Consider the following 21,377-nt stretch of genomic DNA (forward strand, 5'->3'; position numbering starts at 1 on the left):
CAAGAAGCTACCACTTTGTGTGACAGGACTCTCTCCGGGCAGGGCAGGGCTTTTTCCCTGTCTTGTCTTTTCCATGACCCACTGTTGGTACAGGGTGCTAGGAACGAACATAAGCCACGGGAGATGATAGCAGGAGAAATAAAAGGGGAGGGGTTGGGGTCGTATCTCCAGGCCTGCTGCCTCTCATTCTGATCTATTACAAATTTATTTGTTCATAACTCTAACTTGGGTCTGGCTTCCCTCAGGATGCTAATAGCACTAGCAATGTAGGAATGACATTCATTGTATACTTAGTTTTTTCTTTATTTTTCTTAATATAACTTTTCTGACTTTGTATTTTTGAATACATTATTCTCAGAGGCCCTCATGTGCACACCATGCTCTCAGGTATAGGAGGAATCTCAGGGATAAGTAAGTCAGTAGCTCCAGGTCTGTAGAGCAGGAGCAACTTTAAAGAACAACTCTGACTTACCTCTCAGATGTATGACTGGAAGTCAGCCCTGAATAGGAAGTGACACAAAGGTTAGAATAAGTCAGAGTTGGCAAAACAGTGTGAGTGAAAACAAAAAGTAAGGCTTGTGTGTGTATGTTTGTGTGTGTGTGTGTGTGTGTGTATTTAAGAATTCCTGACCAAATATTTAATCCTGGGACACGGACTCACTTTCTGTATGAGATCTTATCTTCTGTTGGATCAGGCTGTCTACATTACACAAAAGTGGGTGTAGGGTATATGTGTGTGCATAGCCACACTCATGCTTGCAGAATAAAGATCTCAACATAGTGTTAGGGAAGCAAAATTTTAAGAATGAAACCTCTGTACTCTCCCATGCTGCCTGGGATGTATGCCTGGAACAAAATTAGAATCCTTAACCTTTCAAAACTCTGTACTTCTGTATGGCTCCCAGATGATCCTCTAAACAAGAGCTTCTTTGTGATTCCAGGGCCAGTGTCCTCTGCTGCAGTGGTAACAACAGTGCCAGGGTAGCTAATGGAGAAAGGACAAATTAAGAGATCAGCACAGACCTACTGTGCTGACCACCGTGTGCTAAAAGATGCCAAATGAAACAGCACACAATGAATAAGGTATATCACCCTTGATGCCAGTTCCCTCCAGTTCTGGACTTATATGAGCTTTGCAGAACTTCACAAGTTATGATTTGGTATGATCTATTTTGTGCGATATTTTACGTGATCCAGTTTGTATAAGTATTATGTGCTGGCATTTCTCACGTTGTTTTGGCATGTTTATTGCTTACAAATTTCTTTTTGTATTGAAAGAAAAATAATCAAAGCATTTTTGTGAAGAGATTCTGCACCAGGTGCCGGGAGCCGGCATATTGCATACTGAGTGCATAGTGCATATTGCATATTGAGTGCAGCACTTTCCACAGCATCATCTTTCAGGATCTGGAATAGCTCAACTGGAATTCTATCACTGCCGGTAGCCAGCAAGAGGAACTCCGCCCATGACAAAGGTCATGAGGAAGGAGGCTCGGCATACGCAAAGGCGGGATCGAGCTTCAGGAGTCCCCCTGGAAATTCTCAAGCATATACCCCCAAAACCAGAGTCTGCCTACTTTCTGCTTTGTGCTTTCACCTACACCTCTGACTTTACGGGGGACTGTCCCCCACTACCTCTCTGAAAAAAGAGGTAGCTTACAGCTCCAGTTAATAATTCTTGGGTGTGACAGTGTTTAACCTACAAACTCCTTTGGAAATCCTCTAGCCTACCTGAATAGGTTTTTCCGGCCACATGTGATTGTTCAGAGCCTCCCAACTGTGAGAGGCAGGAGATGTTCTAAACTGTCTAAACACAGATTCTTTTGAGTAGTTAAAAGATTGATTAGAAATTGTATTGGTGAAGGGATTTTCACTTGTTGGGCCAATGTTTGCTGCTAAGTCTCCATATCCCTTACCTGCTGTGTCCCTGGCAGTGTATTGATTAATATAATTGGTGTAAGTAGTAGCTTTAATGTTTGTAACCTGGGACCCTTGAGTTAATTCTTTTTCTTGTTGTAGCCCACCACACCTTTGCTCTGTAGGAATGCAACTTTATCTAATGCTTATGGAGGGTGGCTCCTGACCAATCACCTTTAGAGAAAAATAAGTTTTCTGAAGAAAGGGTCTTAAAATGTTAACAGGCTTCCGGGCCAGAAGATGATGCAAATCACCTAAGCTTTTGCATATGATAAGTTTGCAGGAAGAAAGCCTGGTTTGCTGCAAGACTCTACCCCTTCCCCCATTATCCTCTATGCATAACTTAAGGTATAAAAACTACTTTGGAAAATAAAGTGCGGGCCTTGTTCACCGAAACTTGGTCTCACCATGTCGTTCTTTCTCTTACCTTCTGGCTGAATTATTCAGCCTCTTTTCTCCACTGAATTTCCTCACTGAGCTATCCTTATTTCAGCCTCTTTTCTCCACTGAATTTCCTCACTGAGCTATCCTCATTCTATTACTCTTTATCCTTAATTAACGTTTAATTAACCAATTGTTTCCTGATCCTCACCGACGCCGTCCCCGCTTCGAATTCCCTGGATCCACCAGGGCTGGACCCCAGCAACCAGGCAAGAAGACGTGACCTGTGAGCTTGGTGCCACTTTCCACAAAGTGGGAGTTCCTCACCCATTTTCTCATTCTTCTCCATCCCTTACTTCCTATTTCGGACAAGTTCTTTTATCCTGAAAACTTGACTCCTGTCCCACCTTTAGCCAAGACAAACAATAAGATTCTAAATACTAAAAGATCTGCACAAAACCTAAACAAACTAGGAACTCTCTACCCCTCATTTCCAATGCCAGAAAGGGGCTTCCACATAGAAACTCAGAGTGGGAGACTGAGAAAGGAAAGAAAGTCTGCCCAGTTCATTCAGGGACTTTTCTGCTGATGCCAAGAATCTGATATTAAAGTTGACATAGGATTATCTAGTAGGATGTAGACTGGATGTAATTCAACCCCATGCTCACTGCTAGAAACCAAGTTTTATCTGGAATTTACAAGGAAGAGAGCAGGGAAGGAAAATGAGGACTAGTCTGTGTGCTCTCTCTGATTCCTTTCCCCCTTTTTTTCTGAACTGTAGGAGACTGGACTCCCTTGAGCTGTGGTGACCCCCTCACTGGGGTATATTCATCAAATGGGTGATTTTGCTGTACTGGATTTTCTTTTCTCTTCCTCCTCTTCTTGTTTTCTAATATATATTAACCCTCGTCTCCCTCCTGCCTTCTTTCCTTCCTGAAAAAGCACAAGGAATGAACAATGACTTACTGACACTGAAAAATAAAACCAAATGAGTATAGGTGCATATAAAGCAGCACGGAGTTGTGACTGTGGATGGGTACAGTGTTTCTTTAGGGTTTCCGTGGTGGCTCAGCTGGTAAAGAATCCGCCTGCAGTGCAGGAGACTAGGGTTTGATCCCTGGGTTGGGAAGACTCCCTGGAGAAGGGAATGGCTACCCACTCTAGTATTCTTTTGAGGGGGTGACAAAATGTTCCAAAATTAGATTGTGGTTGATGGCTGACCAACTCTGCAACAATACTAGAAAATACTGACTGTGTAAAAGGAAGCATTATATGGTATATTATGTGAATTATATAATAATAAAGGTATTGAGAGAAAAACAGACAGAAGGAGCACTACAACTGAAGTGTTGCTGAGCTCCTTACTCCTAGGCACCTCCCCTTCTCTACCTGCACTCTCCCCCTAGACGTATTCTTAACCAGTTTCCTCACTGTAGATATTGTCCACGTGCCCATGACTTCTGATGTCCATCCCTGGTTGTCTTCTCCACCTGCCTCCTGCCTACCTGACATCTTCACACAGGGGTCTAACCGGCATCTCACACTTAACACAGTTAAGACCCTTAACAACAGTTAAGGGTGAACTGTTGATTCACACTTTCCAGACCAAATCTTCTCTTTCTCCATGGATTCTGAGCTCAGCAATGGACCACCATCCACAAAGTTTACTGTCTGTCTCTCCAGCTAGAATGTGAGTGGAAACCCTTCCCAAGTCTTTTTTCTTCTGAGTCCTTGGACCTGACAAAGAGTATAGCTGTTGAATGAATAACCATGGGATTGAATGAAGTAGTAACCCCCCACCCCGCAAATTTCTTTAAACAATCAAACCATTAACTTGTCACTGAATTTAAACAAGATCTTTGAGATATCTCCATTTTAACACATAAAAAATAGGCATAGTTTACAAACAATGAAAACTACATCATTTCTATTATGGTTTTTAAAGTAAAAAGAATTTTCTCTAATAACCTCTGTGCTAGATTTCAAGAAAATTTCAAGTGACAAAATCAATACAGAGAGTTGAGAGACCTATTTGAATAGAAATCTCTTTTAGAATAAGAATAAAGAGCTGAAAAATATTGCTGTCACCCAACACATGGCTAAGCGCGCATTTTCAGAACCTCTTAAACATCCACCAAGTACTCGCGTAATGGGAAATCCAAATAGCAGTCACTGTTCCCTTTCCATAAACCCTATCTTGGATCATTTCAAACCTTCCAGTGGCTCTTCCATATGATCAACCTCCTCTTTCCCACCTAAGATGATATAGTGTCCAGTGCTTACATAGGCCCAAGGGTCCATTTTCCTCCTTTTACTGAGACAACTTTTATTGTGAGTTATATCTGATGAAAAAGATTGTTTTTCCTTCAGATATTCTTCACATTTTCATTTTCATAAGTCCTAATAGCAAGAAGATCAAACCAGTCAATCCTAAAGGAAATCAATCCAGAAAATTCATTTGAAGGAATGATGCTGAAGCTCCCATACTTTAGCCACCTGATGTGAAGAGCCAACCCACTGGAAAAGACCCTGATGCTGGGAAAGATTGAAGGCAGGAGAAAAAGGGGATGACAGAGGATGAGACGGTTGGATGGCATCACCAACTCAACGGACATAAGTCTGGGAAAACTCTGGGAGTTGGTGAAAGACAGGGAAATCTGGCGTGCTGCTGTCCATGGGGTCGAAAAAAGTCGGACACAACTCAATCATTGAACAGAACTAAAGATCCTTATTGCTAACATTTCTACTATTTTTCTAAGTTTGTTAAACTAGTTCTGAGTTTTAAGTATATGAACTTACTAATTGAAAACACTGTCAAAAGCTTACATCCAAAAAAAAAAACTGTTAAGCTAAACTTTGGATCCTAACCCAAACTGATACAAATTAATGGTTTCTTCTTCAGCAAGCACTTGTAGGTGACTTTTAAAGCATAAACAAGCTAAGTGAAAGTGTTTATGAAAACTGTATTTCATGTTGTTTTAATTTAAACTCCAAAATAAAGTCCTTCTCTCCTTAAATTTCCATTGTTGCTTAGGTAACAATCCCAATTATTTTTTAAATCTGTTGGCCCCAAATGTTTTCTGAAATGTTTGACAAATATGTCATTTGGTAAAAAAAATTCTATATGTATGTGTGTATATATAGATATATATATTGTCCACAAAAACTGCCCCATTTTTCTCCAATACATTTTTCACATCTGTAAAATGGAGATAATAAAATCTACCTTCCAAGATCACCAAGTTAGCTATGAGTTGTTGTTGTTCAAGCACTCAGTCATGTCCCACTCTCAGCAACCCCATGGACTGTAGCACGCCAGGCCTCCTTGTCCTTCACCAACTCCCAGAGTTTGCTCAAACTCATGTCCATTGAGTCAGTGATGCCATCCAACCATCTTGTCCTCTGTCATCCCCTTCTCCTCCTGCCTTTGGTCTTTCCCAGTATCAGAGTCTTTTCCAATGAGTTAATTCTTTGCATCAGGTGGCCAAAGTACGGGAGCTTCAACTTCAGCATCAGTCCTTCCAATATTCAGGAGTGATTTCCTTTAGGATGGACTGGTTGGATCTCCTTGCAATCCAAGGGACTCTCAAGAGTCTTCTCCAACACCACAGTTCAAAAGCATCAATTCTTTGGCTCTCAGCTTTCTTTCTAGTCCAACTCTCACATCCATACATGACTACTGGAAAAACCATAGCTTTGACTATATGGACCTATGTCAGCAAAGTAATGTCTCTGCTTTTTAATATGTTTTCTAGCTTTGTCCTAGGTTTTCTTCCAAGAGAGTGATGAGCATCCTCTATAAATTATAATGCATTAAATGCTGGGTAACACTGAAATATTGAACAATAGCCAATAAAGAGTCCAACACAGGGTACTGAGTGTTAATAAATGCTCAACACCTTTATTTGCAGTAGTCATACTGCTATTGACAGAAAATGTGTCAATCTGCATATCCTACGGGATGTATATGTTCCTTTTCATTTAAACAACTGTGATACTTTCAATCTTGTGAAAACCATAGTATTAAATACACTCGCCTTGGTATCAGCACTGCGTGATATTCTGCTCCCTGGGCACCTTGTAATTCTGTCATGATAGCACTTCCCACATCTCCTGTCTCCCCCACTGGACTCATCACAGAGCCTGATTTACCAAGAGAAGGAGGGTTTTCTACCAGGTTTTAAACTTCACATGGAGGACTGGTGTTCACAGATACACAAGTGAAAATTCACCACATATAATACTCATTTTTTTTTATATTGAAGAAATTAGCAGCTTTATGAGGAAATATATTTCAAAGCTTGCAAGACCCACTAACAATATTTTAACCTTGCTCTGTGACAATTTATTTCTTTAATAATGATGTTTTAGTAATTTATCCCAAGCATAAGCCACTTATCCATGGATTTCCCATTTAGAAAAAATAATTTTAAACTGGAATTTCCCAAAATGCATCCGAAGGAAAGGTGTTCTAGAAAAAAATAAATAAATAAAAGGCTCCAATAAATATGTAAATGGTCCAATAAATATGTAAATGCCACAATCTATATTCACCTTCTTAGAAATTCAAAATGGCCCTTGTTATCTAAGGCCAATAACTTACTCATGGGTATATAGGTGTTATACTTCTCTTTCAATTTCTTTTATGTTTAAAACATTTTATAACTTGCAAAAAAAAAAAAATCTGTATCTTTCTTTTTAACTGGAATTCCCCTAAATTGTTAAACTAGAGTCCTTTTCTCCTCCTTACTAGATATCTTCCAATATGGAAGCAAGCAGGTACAAGCATTTAGAAGGATACATTGAGCTCTGCATCCCCATTTACCCAAAGAACAATGACTTCTTCCCCAAACAAAAGTACAACAGGTCATAGACACCAATGCAGAGGTTTTCAGCCCCAAGCAAGTTAGAGGTGAGAGGTAACATCACTGGTATCGACATCACAGGTCTTAGCGACACAAAATTCAATGTGTGTGGTAAGACTTTCCCCTCCTGCGTGGCTAGTACCCAGGCTTTTTCCAAAATAAGAGCTAGACATCTGAACAGACTGATGAACTTGAGGGCAGGAATGTTTTCGTCCTCTTTGCACAAGTAGATAAATGACTCTCAGCTTCCTGAGATGAAAGGGAAGATTCAAGCTCACCACTGATACAATGGAACACTCAGAGTTCAGAAGAACGAAGTCACTTCAGGAAGCAGCTCTCTGAAATACCTTGGGAGTGTGGAACAAGCAGGAAGCTCTAACAGTCAAAATGACTGTAGGATTTTGGGTCCTTGAACAAAGTTCTACAAAAGATTCTTTTCCGGAACCAAAAAGGAAATAAATTGCCATCCATCTCTAATTTCAGGAGGTCTCTGGCCATATTTAATAACAATAGGCAAATTTCTCTGGTGATCCAGTTGTTAAGATTCCGCCTGGGGACATGGGTTTGAGCCCTGGTTGGGGAAGATTCCACATGGCATGGAGTGACTAATGTCATGCGCCACAATAAGAGAAACCACCACAATGAGTAGCCCTTCCCTCCCCTCCCCCCGCCACTGCTTGCTGCAACTAGAGAAAGCCCAGACACAGCAACAAAGACCCAGTGCAGCTAAAATAATTTAAAAAAATAAATAAATAAAAAAATAACAATAGGCAATGGCAAAACAATATTATCCCAATTTTATCTGATAACACTGAAGCACTGGGACATCAAGTTATTTGATGAGGCCATGCAATTAGCAGTGGAGAAGTCAGAATTGAAACCCAGAGCCTGTGTTAGCTCATTTCCTGATTTACGAGGAGGAACCAGTGGGGAGGGGGCAGAGGGCAGGGTCATCTGCTCTGACTCAGTCATGTTCCCTCTTGCCTTACTAAAGAGCCCACAACACAGATCCTACTAATGGACTAAAATTATCCTGCTTACAGGTTTTACTACATGATATTTCAAGGCATGTAGCCTTTAAAAAATTGGATTTAATTTAAAATGTCAAAGCACTTTTGACATTCACTTATTTGAACCAGCCATCCCCAATTAGTCCTTCATCAGGGAGACTTTACTGTCACTCGGCCTTCCAGTATGACAAGAACATAAGGAAAGCAAGTGTGTCACTGCTGAGTGTGGTGTGAGGCCTGGAAAACACGCTCTTAGTCCACATGGAGCTGTGGACAGGCAAAATCCTTTTAATTCTTTGCATCTCAAAGCTCCATGGTCTTCTGCAAGATGAATGAACCCCTCTTGTATGTTACTGCAGAGTTCTTACCCTAAAATTACAGACTCTCCTTCAAAACTCTAGTGTGTGTGTGGATGTGTGTGCACTCAGTCATGTCTGACTCTTTGTGACCCCATCGACTGTAGACCACCAGATTCTTCTGTCCATGGAATTTTCTAGGAGAGAATACTAGAGTGGGTTGCCATGTCCTTCTCTAGGGGATGTTCCTGACCCAGGGATCAAACCCGCGTCTCTTGCAGTGCCTGCACTGGCAGGCAGATTCTTTACCACTGCACCACCTGGGAAGCCCCTCGAAACTCCACAGTCGAGCCTACTTCCCCCATGTATAAACTTTAACTCTGGATTTTCCAAATAGTACCTTAAATGAAAAGTGAGAACTTAATCACTCTAATTCCACTACACAAATCTCAGAGTTATTATATTCTGTTCCAATTCATCCAGTAAATGAGAGCAACAGAAGTTATTTGTCAAATTTGTGATCTAAACTCATCCTTTGCCTAATTACTCAGGAATCACCTCCTGTCCAAATCATATAATCTTCTTCATATAGATTGGCTACAAATGCTTTAGGATACATATCAAAATTTCATCCCAACCTGTTGTAGCCATGCAAGGTCTCTCAACGGATCTAATCCTGACCTTGGGGATAAAGAGGAAAAGGGGCTTTGAACCTCTTTATCGATAACTTGGCAGGAATCGGCCAGGCTGTGGGCTCCCCAGAAGTGGAAATCGGTCTTATTCACTCTTTTTTTCCTACATGTATATCAGGAACATGGCATGCAATGACCTATAATAAACATCTCCTGAGGGAATGACCAGAAACCTGGAGAGCAAACCCAAAGAAAATCATATTTCAAACAGATTCAACTAAACAGGTAGGTTGGTTACAAGTGCCTCTGAAAGTGTTACTCACTTACTCATGTTTGACTCTTTTCGACCCCATGGGCTATAGCCTACCAGGCTCCTCTGTCCATGGAATTCTCCAGGCAAGAATACTGGAGTGGGTAGCCATTACCTACTCCAGTGGATCTTCCTGACTCACGGATAAAACCTGGGCCTCCTGCACTGCAGGCAGATATTTTACTGTCTGAGCCACCCACCAAGGAAGCCCCAAGGGCCTCTAAGTCTCAGATATTTCAGAAAGTCTAATGGAAACCATGCATTTACCTTAGAAGAGATGGGACAGGGCAATGAAAAGTCAAGTTTCCTCAGCTTTAGCAGATATTGTATCAAGCCATGGTGCAATACTGGCTGCTCCATGTAGACCAGAAGCTCTGACAGTGCACACTGCTGTGGGAGGGACAGGCTCCCACACCTCTCCCCTTGGAGTCCCCCTGAGTGGGCAGGACAGGGTAATGAGACCAGGACGGATTTACTAATGAACAGTGTCCAGAGGCTCTCAGAGGCATCCTGCCTATATCTCTCTGCTCCTTCTCACTAAGCTCAGGTGAGCAGATTCCAGGCAGGGGTGACTTTTGACCTTTCCTCCTCCTTTCCTAACCCTTGTGCTATGGGGCACTGCAGGCTCAACTAGTAAAATCTGGTAGAGGAGGAGAGGCCCTACTTAAGGGCTGAGTATAAACTATGTTTTCTACGCTGGTTTACCAGGCGCACCACACCAGAAATTAAGGGAATTTGGTTCACAATAAAATGGGGCTCATCTGCTATTTATTACCATCCTCTGCAGGCTCAGTGGTAAAGAATCCGCCTGTCAATGCAGGAGAAGTGGGTTCAATCCCTGGATCGGGAAGATCCCCTAGAGAAGGGAATAGCAACCCGCTCCAGTATTCTTGCCTGAAAAATCCTGCAGACAGAGAAGCCTGGTGGGCTACAGTCCATGGGGTTGCAAAGAGTTGGACACAATTTAGTGACTGAACAACAACCACAAACAACAACAAGAAGTTGTCCTCTGAGCACACAAGTGGCCTGGGGATTGCACAGGGAGGGGGGCTGATCTGAACAGGATTCACAGAGGGTCCTGCCCACCTCCCACAGCCACAAGTGAGACCACCTCTCCCTGATGTATTTTAGAAAGCAGAGTGTTCCCAAAATAGAAGTGGATAAACAGTGAGTGGTGGATCACTTCAGGAAACTGATTTTTCTAACTACAACTCCAAGGGAGTAAACTAGGTACAGACAGATCATTCCAGGCACAAAGGACTAACTCAGCAAGGAGGGCGATAACTTGGCATTGGCAGACCAGGTGCTAATCCTGGCCCTGCCTAACCGGCTAGTCAGCCCTAACTGGACAAGGCATTTCTGATTTTCTAGCCCCAGTGTCCTGAGCAGTTGAAGGAGGGTGTTGGGTTACCAGATAATCTATTTCACTTCCACATCTGGCAGTCGACAGTTCAGTGAATGACAACTTTGTCTGGTATCAGAGGCACATGCCTTCCCCCCGAGCCAACGCAGACCATGTGCAGCACATATACTTGCTAGCAAATTGAAATTCAGTGCTTGCACTCAGTCCCTGCCAAGGGCTTCGTAAAGTCATCTGATAGCCCAGAAATAGTCTGAGAGATGTCCCTACAGAGCCAGCACACACGAAGCAGATTCCTCTCGATTAACATTTATTAAGCATTGAAAGTGGACACTTTGACATATATCATCTCACTTAAGTGCCAAAGAATTGATGCTTTCGTACTATGGTGCTGGAGAAAACTCTTGAGAGTCCCCTGGACAGCAAGGAGATCAAACCAGTCCATCCTAAAGGAAATCAGTCCTGAATATTCATTGGAAGGACTGATGCTGAAGCTGAAATTCCAGTACTTCGGCCACCTGATGCAAAGAGCCAACTCATTGTAAAAGACCCTGATGCTGGGAAAGATTGAAGGCAGGAGGAGAAGGAGATGACAGAGGATGAGATGGTTCGATGGCATTATTGTCTCAATGGACATGAGTTTGAGCAAACTCAGGGAGATAGTGAAGGACAGGGAGGCCTGGGGTGCTGCAGTCCATGGGGTCACAAAGAGTCAGACATTACTGAGTGACTAAACAACAACAATCTCACTTACAAACCTTTCTTCCCAATTTTCCAATAGATGAACTCTTAATAGAACTACAAGCAGTCTTTCAGGTCCAGATTTCTCCTAAACTTATTATATAACAGTACATGATCAATCTCTTCCGATTCTCTGGCTCTCATCCCTAAACTAATATACAGCATCGCAGAGCGAAATATAACAGTACATGATCAATCTCTTCCAATTCTCTGGCTCTCATCCCTAAACTAATATACAGCATCGCAGAGCGAAGTCTGGCCTTGTTATCTCAGCCCCCTACTGCTTTGCCTTCACTAAGTAACAACTTATACTAGAATCCTTCCTCCGTTTGACAGTGTCCTTATATTTTTTTCTTTTATAAAAAATAAAGTTCTGGTTGAAGATATTTACCTGCTATTCATCATTCATCATTCCTCACCCAGGAGGTTAGTTTCTTTAGGTTTGAGGGGCTGTGTGTATCTTACCATTGCCCATAAACCTGAAAGCTTCTTTGATCAGAAATTGACAACTGTGTAATACAAAGTTTCTCTTCTTGTCTCATTTAAAGCCCAACTTAGTGTCCATGATAGTAACCAAGCATCTCAGATACTTAGTATCTATTCCTCTATTTCCTGAGCTGTAGCAAATCCTCCTCAATGTAAATAGACATAAACATCAAAAACAAATAGGGAAAGATTAAAAGCACAGGCTCTGGATGTGAACCACAGCTCTGCTGTGACCAACAGCCTCAGGTGTGCTATTTCAGGTCCAAATCGGTATATTCAGCTGGAGCAGGTGTGCATGCATGCTCAGTCACTTCAGCAGTGTCCAACTCTTTGCGATCCTATGGACTGTAGCCTGCCAGTCTCCTCTGTCCATGGGAATTCTCCAGGCAAGAATACTGGAGTGGATTGCCATGCCCTCCTCCAGGGGATCTTCCCTACCCAAGGACTAAACCTACATCTCCTGCATTGCAGATGGATTTTTTACTGCTGAGACAATGGGGAAGCCCCCAACTGGAGCATATTGATTCTCAAATCATAATTTCTCAGGAAATCCTCCTTCATATAAAGTATTTAGCACAGTTCCTGGTTTATAAATATTCAGAAAATATTCATTCATATTAACATTATCTTGGAATCCAAACTGTCCTGCATTTCATTCTTATTTTTTAATGATTTTATTGGTTCCCCTTTGTTTTCTCCAATCCACTGACCCCTCACTTTTTACCAGCCCATGGCCCTTTCCTGTCCTTACTTTTCTTAGGGCCCATAGTCCATCATTATAGTCACAGCAGTATCAACTTCACCAACAATATTTTCTCTCTTTCCATTGCTCAACCGCCTGGCTAAATTCAGCTCTCTGCTTTGTCTCCAAGAGACATCAAAGGCTTAATGGTACTAGAGACGGAGTTGGACTGCCCAGGGCTCAAACCCCTGCTCTCCCACCTAACACTTGTGTATTTTCAAGTAAATTGCTTATCACTTCTGTAAAATGAGGATGATATAATAATGCCTGACAGGGATATGTAATGAAGTTTCAATGAGACTGCACACTTAGACTTGCACTGCGCGTGCATGCTCAGTCATATCCGACTCTGAAAACCCAATGGACTGTAGCCTGTAAGTCTCCTCTGTCCATGAAATTCTCCAGGCAAGAAGACTGGAGTGGGTTGCCACACCCTCCTCTAGGGGATCTTCCCTATCCAGGGATTGAACCTACATCTCCTGTGTCTGCTGCATTGCAGGAAGATGACCGCTGAGCCATGGGGGAAGCCCAGATTTGCTCTAGCATAGTCATTAAATAACTTAATAAACATTAGCTCGGATTCTTTTTGTTATTATTATTCTGTGTTTGAACCAATGGAATGAAGCTGGGAAAATCACACACCCAGACAGAGTGCTTACTCTGTCCATGTAGAAGCACCAACATCAGGTGGGGTCCTTGATACTATCCAGCTGCTCTATTTGATTTCTCTGGTACATCTGTTCTCCTGCTCTCCCACAGCACTACATCCTGGCTTCAGCTCTTCAAATCTCCTTCAGTCTCAGCTGATGACCTTCCCTCCTGCTGCAGGGGGAAACATAAGCCATCAGATGAGTACTACTTGATCTGACCACCATCCAATGCAGAACCACCCACATCAGGACCCACTTTCCCTATCTTCTCTCTAACTCAATGGAAGAAGGGTCTTTCCTTCTATCAAAGGCCAGTATCAATACTTGGTTTCCAGATCCCCTTTTCCAAGGACTTTCTCTTGCAGTATCCCTCTTATCTCTGCATCTTCGGCTCCTCCCTAAGGCGACTCACAACAATCCTCACCTCTTGGTATTCATGCCCTTGCATATTTCCTCCCCTCAAGTGTGGGTGGGACCCATCTTTTACTTTTAAGCAATAGACTATGGCAATGATGATGGAGTACTGCTTCTGTGAATACAGTGCCTTATATGAGACTCCACCTTACCAGCAGACAGGGACTTAGATTCTCCTTGCTGACTTAATGAAGTAAGAGGCCATGCTGAGGAAATCATGTAACAAAGCACTGCAGAAGTGGAGGTGGGGCTGAGGCAGAGGGGCTCCAGGAACTGAGGGGAGCCTACATAGGAATAGGCAGTAAGAAGCTGGATCCTCAGGCCTGCAGATGAAAGGGAATAAATTCTGCTAACAACCAGAGTGAACTGAGAAGTGAATTCTTCCCCAGTCAAGCCTCCCAATGAGAACACAGCCTACCCAACACTTTGACTACAGCCCTGTGAGACAACAGCAGACCCAGCTAAGCCTGGCCCTGACTCCTAACCCATAGATGTTGGGAGAATGCTTGTAAGCCAAAAAGCCTATGGTACAGTAAATCCCCTACATATGAAGGAGTTCCATTCTGAGAGTGCTTTTGTAAGTCTAATTTGTTTGTAAGACCAACGATGTTAGCCTAGATACCCAACTAATACAATCAGCCCTATGCTGGATTTGGTGTTTGTGCGTGCTTAGTCGTGTTCGACTCTCTGCAGTCCTATGGACTGCAGCCCACCAGCCCCTCTGTTCACGGAAATTTCCAGGCAAGAATACTGGAGTGGGTTGCCGTTTCCTAACCCAGGGATTGAACCTGTGTTTCCTGCATTGGCAGGTGGGTTCTTTACCAGTAGCACCACCTGGGAAACCTGGGGAGCTGTACTCAATAGGTTTATAATACTTTTCACACAAATAATACATTTTAAAAATAACAAAGACATAATCTTACAGCACCTTGAAAAGTACAGTAGTACAGTATAGCAGCTGGCACAAAAGGGCTGGCATTGAGTGAACAAGCAAGAAGCATTACTGAATGGAGGAGGGAGAGGAAGTGGGAGATGGTAGAGCTGAAGGACTGTCAGCAATAGGAGATGGAGGGCAAGCTGCAATATCACACTGATGACATCAAGCATGAGTGACATTGCAGTTTGCCCTCCACTGGACACTCCTGACATAGACATTCTATCTACCCTCTTGAAAAAGCAATCCAGTGATGTCTAGGTAGTGGCTCTTTTTTTCTCATTTTCTTTGTCATAGATGACACAGCAGCACTGGATTGCATTCTGAACAACTGCTGCAACCTTTGTGCCCTGCTCTACCTTTGAGTCCTGCAACTCAAAAACTAACAGGCCCTCCTCAGATAAAGAACATCTCCTTGCCGTCTCCTGTGCCGTGACGCTCTTTGGTACTTCCATAACTTCTGGAAGCATCTCCGGAACTTCCCAGGCAGTTACTGTATCTGCACTCACACTCGCTGCCTCACCACTTACTTTTACATCATGAAGGTTGGCTCTAGCCTTGAACCAATGAAACAAGCCATAGCTGTCATTAAAAGATGTGCCCTTTGATTCTTCACTGTGTTTCTTCAAGTCTTCATAAAGGCTTTTAGCTTTTTCTCAAATCACCATTAAGCTGAGTGGGACTCTGATCCTGCACCCACACACTGAGAAGTTTCTCCATCTCCATCACTTTTCTATGCTTCTTCAATATTATTGTGGACATCATTGGCAGAGCAGACTTTACATGTTCCATGATCTTGTCCTTAGAGTCATGCTGATGGTTGAATGATTCATGTTATAGAATAATTAACATCTACCATCTCTTTGCCTCACTCCACCCTCAATTATTTTCACTTTTGTTTCCATTGTTATTGCTTGGCCCTTCTTGGCAGTACCAGTTACATCACTGCTGCTTTTACACTTGCTTCTGGACATCCTGGGCTTGAAATAAAGACACTGTACTACTGGACTCTATACTGTACTGTACAGTAAAGCATACAGAAGCACAACCACTTGCAGAGGATGCACACTAGTGACCAAGTATGCCAGACACACGAGCTAACTTACACGCTTGGACACGTGAATGTACGTTCGCACCTTTGGAAGTTTGCCACCTGAAGGTTAGTATGTAGGGGGCCTATTGTGCTTTGTTACACAGCACCAGAAAACAAATATACTTCCCATACAGGTAACAGCTAATTCCTACCGTGCTACGGTCTCTATATTAGCGCTACTGTGCGTGCGTGCATACTAAGTCACTGCAGTTGTGTCCAGCTCTTCGCAACTGTATGGACTGTAGCCCTCCAGGCTCCTTTGTCCATGGGATTCCCCAGGCAAGAATACTGGAGTGGGTTGCCATGCCGTCCTCCATGGGATCTTCCTGACCCAGGAATTAAGCCCATGTCTCCCGTGACTCCTGCCTTGCAGGCTTACTGCAGAGACTACTGTATCCTATCTTTAAAAAATTCTAGACCATATGTTCTCCAGATTCTCCCCCTTCTCTCTACTTTCCTTTCTAGCAAAGGACTTTTAAAAGAGTTTGAAAGAGTTTTTCACTGTGTTCTCACCTCTGCTCACTGCTCAGGCCACTCAGGTCACACCACTGACTTTACATTCTTTGGTTAACAATACCAACACATTGTGCATTATCTAATCCGAATGAACATGTCTCTGTCCTTGTCTTACTCAGTATCCCAGTGGTATTCAACACAGTTCATTACTCCCTACTTCTGGAACTATATCTTCTCCTGCCTTATTGTACTTTTTATTTTCTAGTTTTCCTCTGACTTGTTTGGTTGCTGTTTCTCAATTGTCTTTGCTGGCTTCTCCTTCCACACCCAAACTTAAACAGTGCTCTGCCCCAGAGTCTGGCCCAAGACTGTCCTCTGGCTTGCTGCACTCCCTTTCTTGTCCCCAGCTTCAATATTATTGCGGACACCATTGGCAGAGCAGACTTTACATGTTCCATGATCTTGTCCTTAGAGTCATGCTGATGGTTGAATGATTCATGTTATAGAATAATTGACATCTACCATCTTTTTGTCAATTGTCTTGGACATGTGAACGTACGTTCGCATCTTTGCTACACAGCAGGTCACACCTGCTTCTCCCATATTTTTCTCTCCAACCCTAATCTCGCCTCTAAGTTCCACACCTTGCAGCCATCTGCCTACTTGCAGTTCCCATGCCTATGTCTAAGCATCATCTCAGACTTAACCTCAGCATCATCTCAGAGAATATTTAATTGTTTCCCTCACAAAAACCTGTTGTTCTCCAGCTTTCCCAATATCAGTAAATGGCACATCTAACCAACCTTTACATTGGGGTCTCACCCCAGATTCCTGCCACCTAATCCATCAGCAAGTTATCGCAGGTGGATCTTCACAATTGATCCTGAATCTGTCCCCTCATGTCTAACTCCACTCTGGTCCAAACTGCTTGGCCTCTCACATGCACTTCCACAATCACCTTGGAACTGGATCCCTGCCCCTCCCAGCTGCCCTCTATATCCCACACAGCATGACCCTATTAAAAATACAAACCATGTATCAACCTAGAGGGGTGGGATGGGGAGGGAGATGGGATGGAGGTTCGAGAGAGAGGACATATGTATACCTATGGCTGATTCATGTTGAGGTTTGACAGAAAGCAACAAAATTCTGTAAAGCAATTATCCTTGAATTAAAAAATTAATAAAAAAAATACAAACCACTTTGTATGCCTTTACTGCTTAAAACCTTGCAAATATTTTTTCTCCACTTTTAAAAGGCCCACCAAGCTCAATGTCGCTGGCCTGTAAGCTAGCTACCTGACATATTGCCTACCTACCAAGCTGCAGCCACACTCGGCCTTTTCTCCTTCCCACCTCAAGACTTTTGCAATTTTTATTCTGGAACGATCTTCCCAAACTACACGTCTCAAATCTCAGATCAAATGTCCCCTCCTCAGGGAGGCCTTCTCTCTACTAGCTTTCTTCTCTTCCTCCTCGATAGCATCAGTTCCCTTATGAGGGGATACATCACAATCTCAAGCACCAGGCTTCTTTATTTGTTTGGATGGTTGTTGCTCTGGATTCTCTTGCAGGATGTGGGCATCTGGAAGGTGCTGTGTTCTAGAATAGTACCTGGCACATAGTAGGTGTTTAATAAATATGTGAATAAATGAATGCCTGCTGCTGCTGCTAAGTTGCTTCAGTCGTGTTCAACTCTGTGCAACCCCATAGACAGCAGCCCACCAGGCTCCCCTGTCCCTGGGATTCTCCAGGCAAGAATACTGGAGTGGGTTGCCATTTCCTTCTCCAATGCATGAAAGTGAAAAGTGAAAGTGAAGTCGCTCAGTCGTGTTTGACCCTTAGCGACCCCATGGACTGCAGCCTACCAGGCTCCTCTGCCCATGGGATTTTCCAGGCAAGAGTACTGGAGTAGGGTGTCATTGCCTTCTCCGAATGAATGCCTAAATATATATATATATATATAAATATATATAAATATAAATATATATATATAATATTGCCATTCGTGGGCTTCCCAGGTGGCTCAGTGATAAAGAATCTGCCTGCAAAGTAGGAAATGTGGGTTTGATCCCTGGGTCGGGAAGATCCCATGAGTACTCTTGCTTGGAGAATTCCATGGACAGAGGAACCTGACAGCTTACAGTTCATGGGGTGGCAAAGAGTCGGACATGACTTAGAGACTAAACAGCAAATTGACATTCTTAAATGCATTAGAATAAAATGATCGTATTTTATTCATTAGAAAACCTCTTTAGATGCAGTGTCAAGATGACTTTAAAGCAGCAAAGATTATAAAATTATACCTCAAACTATTCAATATATAAATTCCTGAAAAGTTACAGGCAACCCAAAATGTTATAAAATAAGGCCCATTTTGAAAGAATTTAACAGAAATTTGCCTGGAGATGTGAAAATCTTTTTCTGATAAAATGAATGATCACATCAAGTTCTTTGGTTTTTATAAATTTGATTTTTCTATATTGGGTTTGCTTTGATCACAGGACATAAATTATAATTAATTTTTCCATCACAAATTGTGCAATGACTGTCCAAACTACAAGACATCTTTTCAGTATTTCTGGACAAAAATGGTAAGGAGTCACTACTCTTGTTACTTAATGTCACTGATGCCATGTGATTTAATTCCAAACCCAGCTATATCCTGTGGCCATACAATGCAGGCTTTTTATTAGACCATGGTAATGAGGGTGGTCATGGTCTGGATTCCAACAAGCAACTGTCAAAAACTATCATCCCAAATGACCACTTGCTGAAAATTTCTCACTCCCAGAGCTGGTACTTCCAGGGTGGTCTAGGAAAGAAAGTTGTGCCCGTGTCTACTCTGGGGCTCTTTAAATGCTAATGTTTCACATTTCTTTGGAACTGCGATTTCATGCTTTGAGGAGTAGACTTTTTTTCTGGTTCCTTTTTTTTAAAGGTTTAAAAAAAAAAAAATAGTCTCTATCTATTAAGCTCTTGTGTTTTTCTTCCTGAAATAGCAATATCTTGTGAAAATTCCCATCAACAGTGTTATTCAGTGGATTTTAAGCACCAGAAAAATCTTCAGAAAAATCACTCACTCCATTGCTTACCACTTGCTGCCCTCAAAACTTCTTAGCAACATACACTGTGCATGAACCTCAACGTGGTTTGCTTTGTCCAATCACATGCCTGAAAGCCCAGCCAGTCAGTTGTGTAATAATAAACCCCTTATCTCCTGAAGATACACAAACGGAAAGATCTCTCAGTGCTTCAGTACACAAGGGACTTTGCTTGAATTCTCAGCTGAAATTCACATCCATTTTAAATGCCAAATGACCCCCACTTTCTCTGGTTTCCTTTTTTATTTTTTTCTCATTTGCAATTTTGAGGAGGGGGGGAAAGAACCCCAAATGCTAAACAATGTCGAGTTTAAACGGGGTTGGGGGGTTGAGGGGGTGGGAGGCACTGCCAAAAGCTGCCAGCAAAATATATGTAGAAACCCAGGGCTTGGTTCTTGCTGTCCTGGGCTTACCGGTTCCCTCACAGGCGCCGGTGATGGAAACTCACCCACAATTGTTCTCGGATGCAGAAGGGGTTGAAAGATTGACAAGAGAAGCGGTTTGCTAGTTTCCACGAGCTAGACTAGTCCTCGGAATAAGGGGAAGGGGGACCCTCGTACTTCCTGGGGACGAATATTACCTCACGGCCACCTACCTCGCCCGTCCCCACCAGGCGCAGACCGGCTCCTACCTCGTCCCGCCTCCAAGTTCCCCGCCTCACCCGGGAGAAGCGTCCTTTGCCCGCAACCCACCCCGGACGAGCACGCCTAGGCGGCCCTGGAGGAAAGGGGGAGCGGCCGCCCGGGGAAGGTGTGGGGCCCGAGCGCTGAGCTTCATCAGTCCCCTCGCTCGGCCCGCGCGGCCGCCGGACACACCCCTCCCGGGCCGGCCTCTGCGGTCGCGGGTCCGGGCCGCAGCCGGCGCCGCGCCGGAGCCCGGGGCCAGTCCCCCTCCCCGCGCCCAAGGGTCCCGCGCGCGCCCCGGCAGCCGGCTCGCACCTTCAAGGCGCCCCGGGCCGGGCCCTTGGGGAGCGCGCGGCCGGGGCCGAGGGCCACGAAGCGCTCGTCGCCGTCCTCGTCGTCGTCGTCGCCGTCCACCACCTCGACGACCACCTCCTCGTCCTCGTCCTCGTCGTCGTCATCCTCCTCCTCCGCGCCCCCTCGGGGCTTCGCCGGCGCCCGCCCGAGCCCCCTCCGCCGCCGGCTCCCGCCTTCTTCGTCCTCGTCTTCCTCCCCCAGAAGCAGCAGCACCGGAGACGAGGCGGCGGCGGCGGCCCCGGCGCGAGGGGGGTCGGTCCCGGCGTTGCGCGGTGGCGGCAGCGGCGGCCTCCAGCTCTCCGGGGCCGGGGCCGAGGCGGGCGGCGGGAGCCCGGGCAGCGCGCCTTCCCGGGCGGGCGCGGGCGCGGGGCCGGGCGGCTGCAGCGCGGCGCTGCCCCGGCGGCTGCCCAGGCTGGAGCGCTTGGCTAGACGCCGCGCCTGCATGCCTGCCCGCGGGCTGCCGGCCGCCGCGCCGAGCCGGAGAGTTGGTCACCTCCCCCTCCTCGTCCTCCTCCTCTTCCTCCCCGGGCGGCCGCTGTGGTCGCAAGGCGCCCGGGGCGCGGAGCTGCCGGGGGGCTGCGGGAGCCGCCTCCCCGGGGCCGCCGGTTGCCACTGGCTGCAGAGGCGCGGGCGCCGCCTTCGCTGGACCGGCCCGCGGGGACGCCGGCGGCTACGGCGGGGCGGCGCGGCGGCCGCGGGCGGGGGTGGGTGTGAGCGAGCGGCGCGCTGCCGCCTCCGCCGCCGCCGCCGCCCGGGAGCCGCGGGCCGCGCTGCGCTCCATGCGGCCGGCGGCCGGGCCCGCGCGCTCCGGGCCTACAGCTGCCGTTCCCCGGCGCGAGCTGTTTGTGTTGTGTGTTTTCCACCACCGCCCCCCTCTTCGCGAGCCGTTCCTCGCAGCCCTCCAGTCCCCCTCCCCCGTGCAGACAAAACCCGGACTGGATTTATTTCTCCAACCCGCAGCCTCCGAAAATCGGGTCCCTCCGACCAGTCGGCCCGGCGAGCCGCGGGGG

General features: G+C 45.0%; 1 protein-coding gene across 2 annotated transcripts in view; it reads right to left on the reverse strand.

Annotated features, from left to right (window-relative positions):
• ZNF704 (zinc finger protein 704) overlaps positions 1 to 21,033 on the reverse strand; it is a 262,185-nt gene extending 241,152 nt beyond the window's left edge. For both annotated transcript variants that reach the window (XR_009740869.1, XM_061439067.1), the window contains exon 1: positions 20,329 to 21,033. Coding sequence is in view for 1 of the 2 variants with exons in the window: in XM_061439067.1 (XP_061295051.1) it covers positions 20,329 to 20,811 (483 nt within the window). In the remaining variant the exon portion in view is untranslated. The remainder of the gene's footprint in view (positions 1 to 20,328) is intronic.
• Between the last annotated feature and the right edge of the window lie 344 nt (positions 21,034 to 21,377).

This window comes from Bos javanicus, chromosome 14 (genome assembly GCF_032452875.1).
Source record: "Bos javanicus breed banteng chromosome 14, ARS-OSU_banteng_1.0, whole genome shotgun sequence".
Lineage (NCBI taxonomy): Eukaryota > Metazoa > Chordata > Mammalia > Artiodactyla > Bovidae > Bos > Bos javanicus.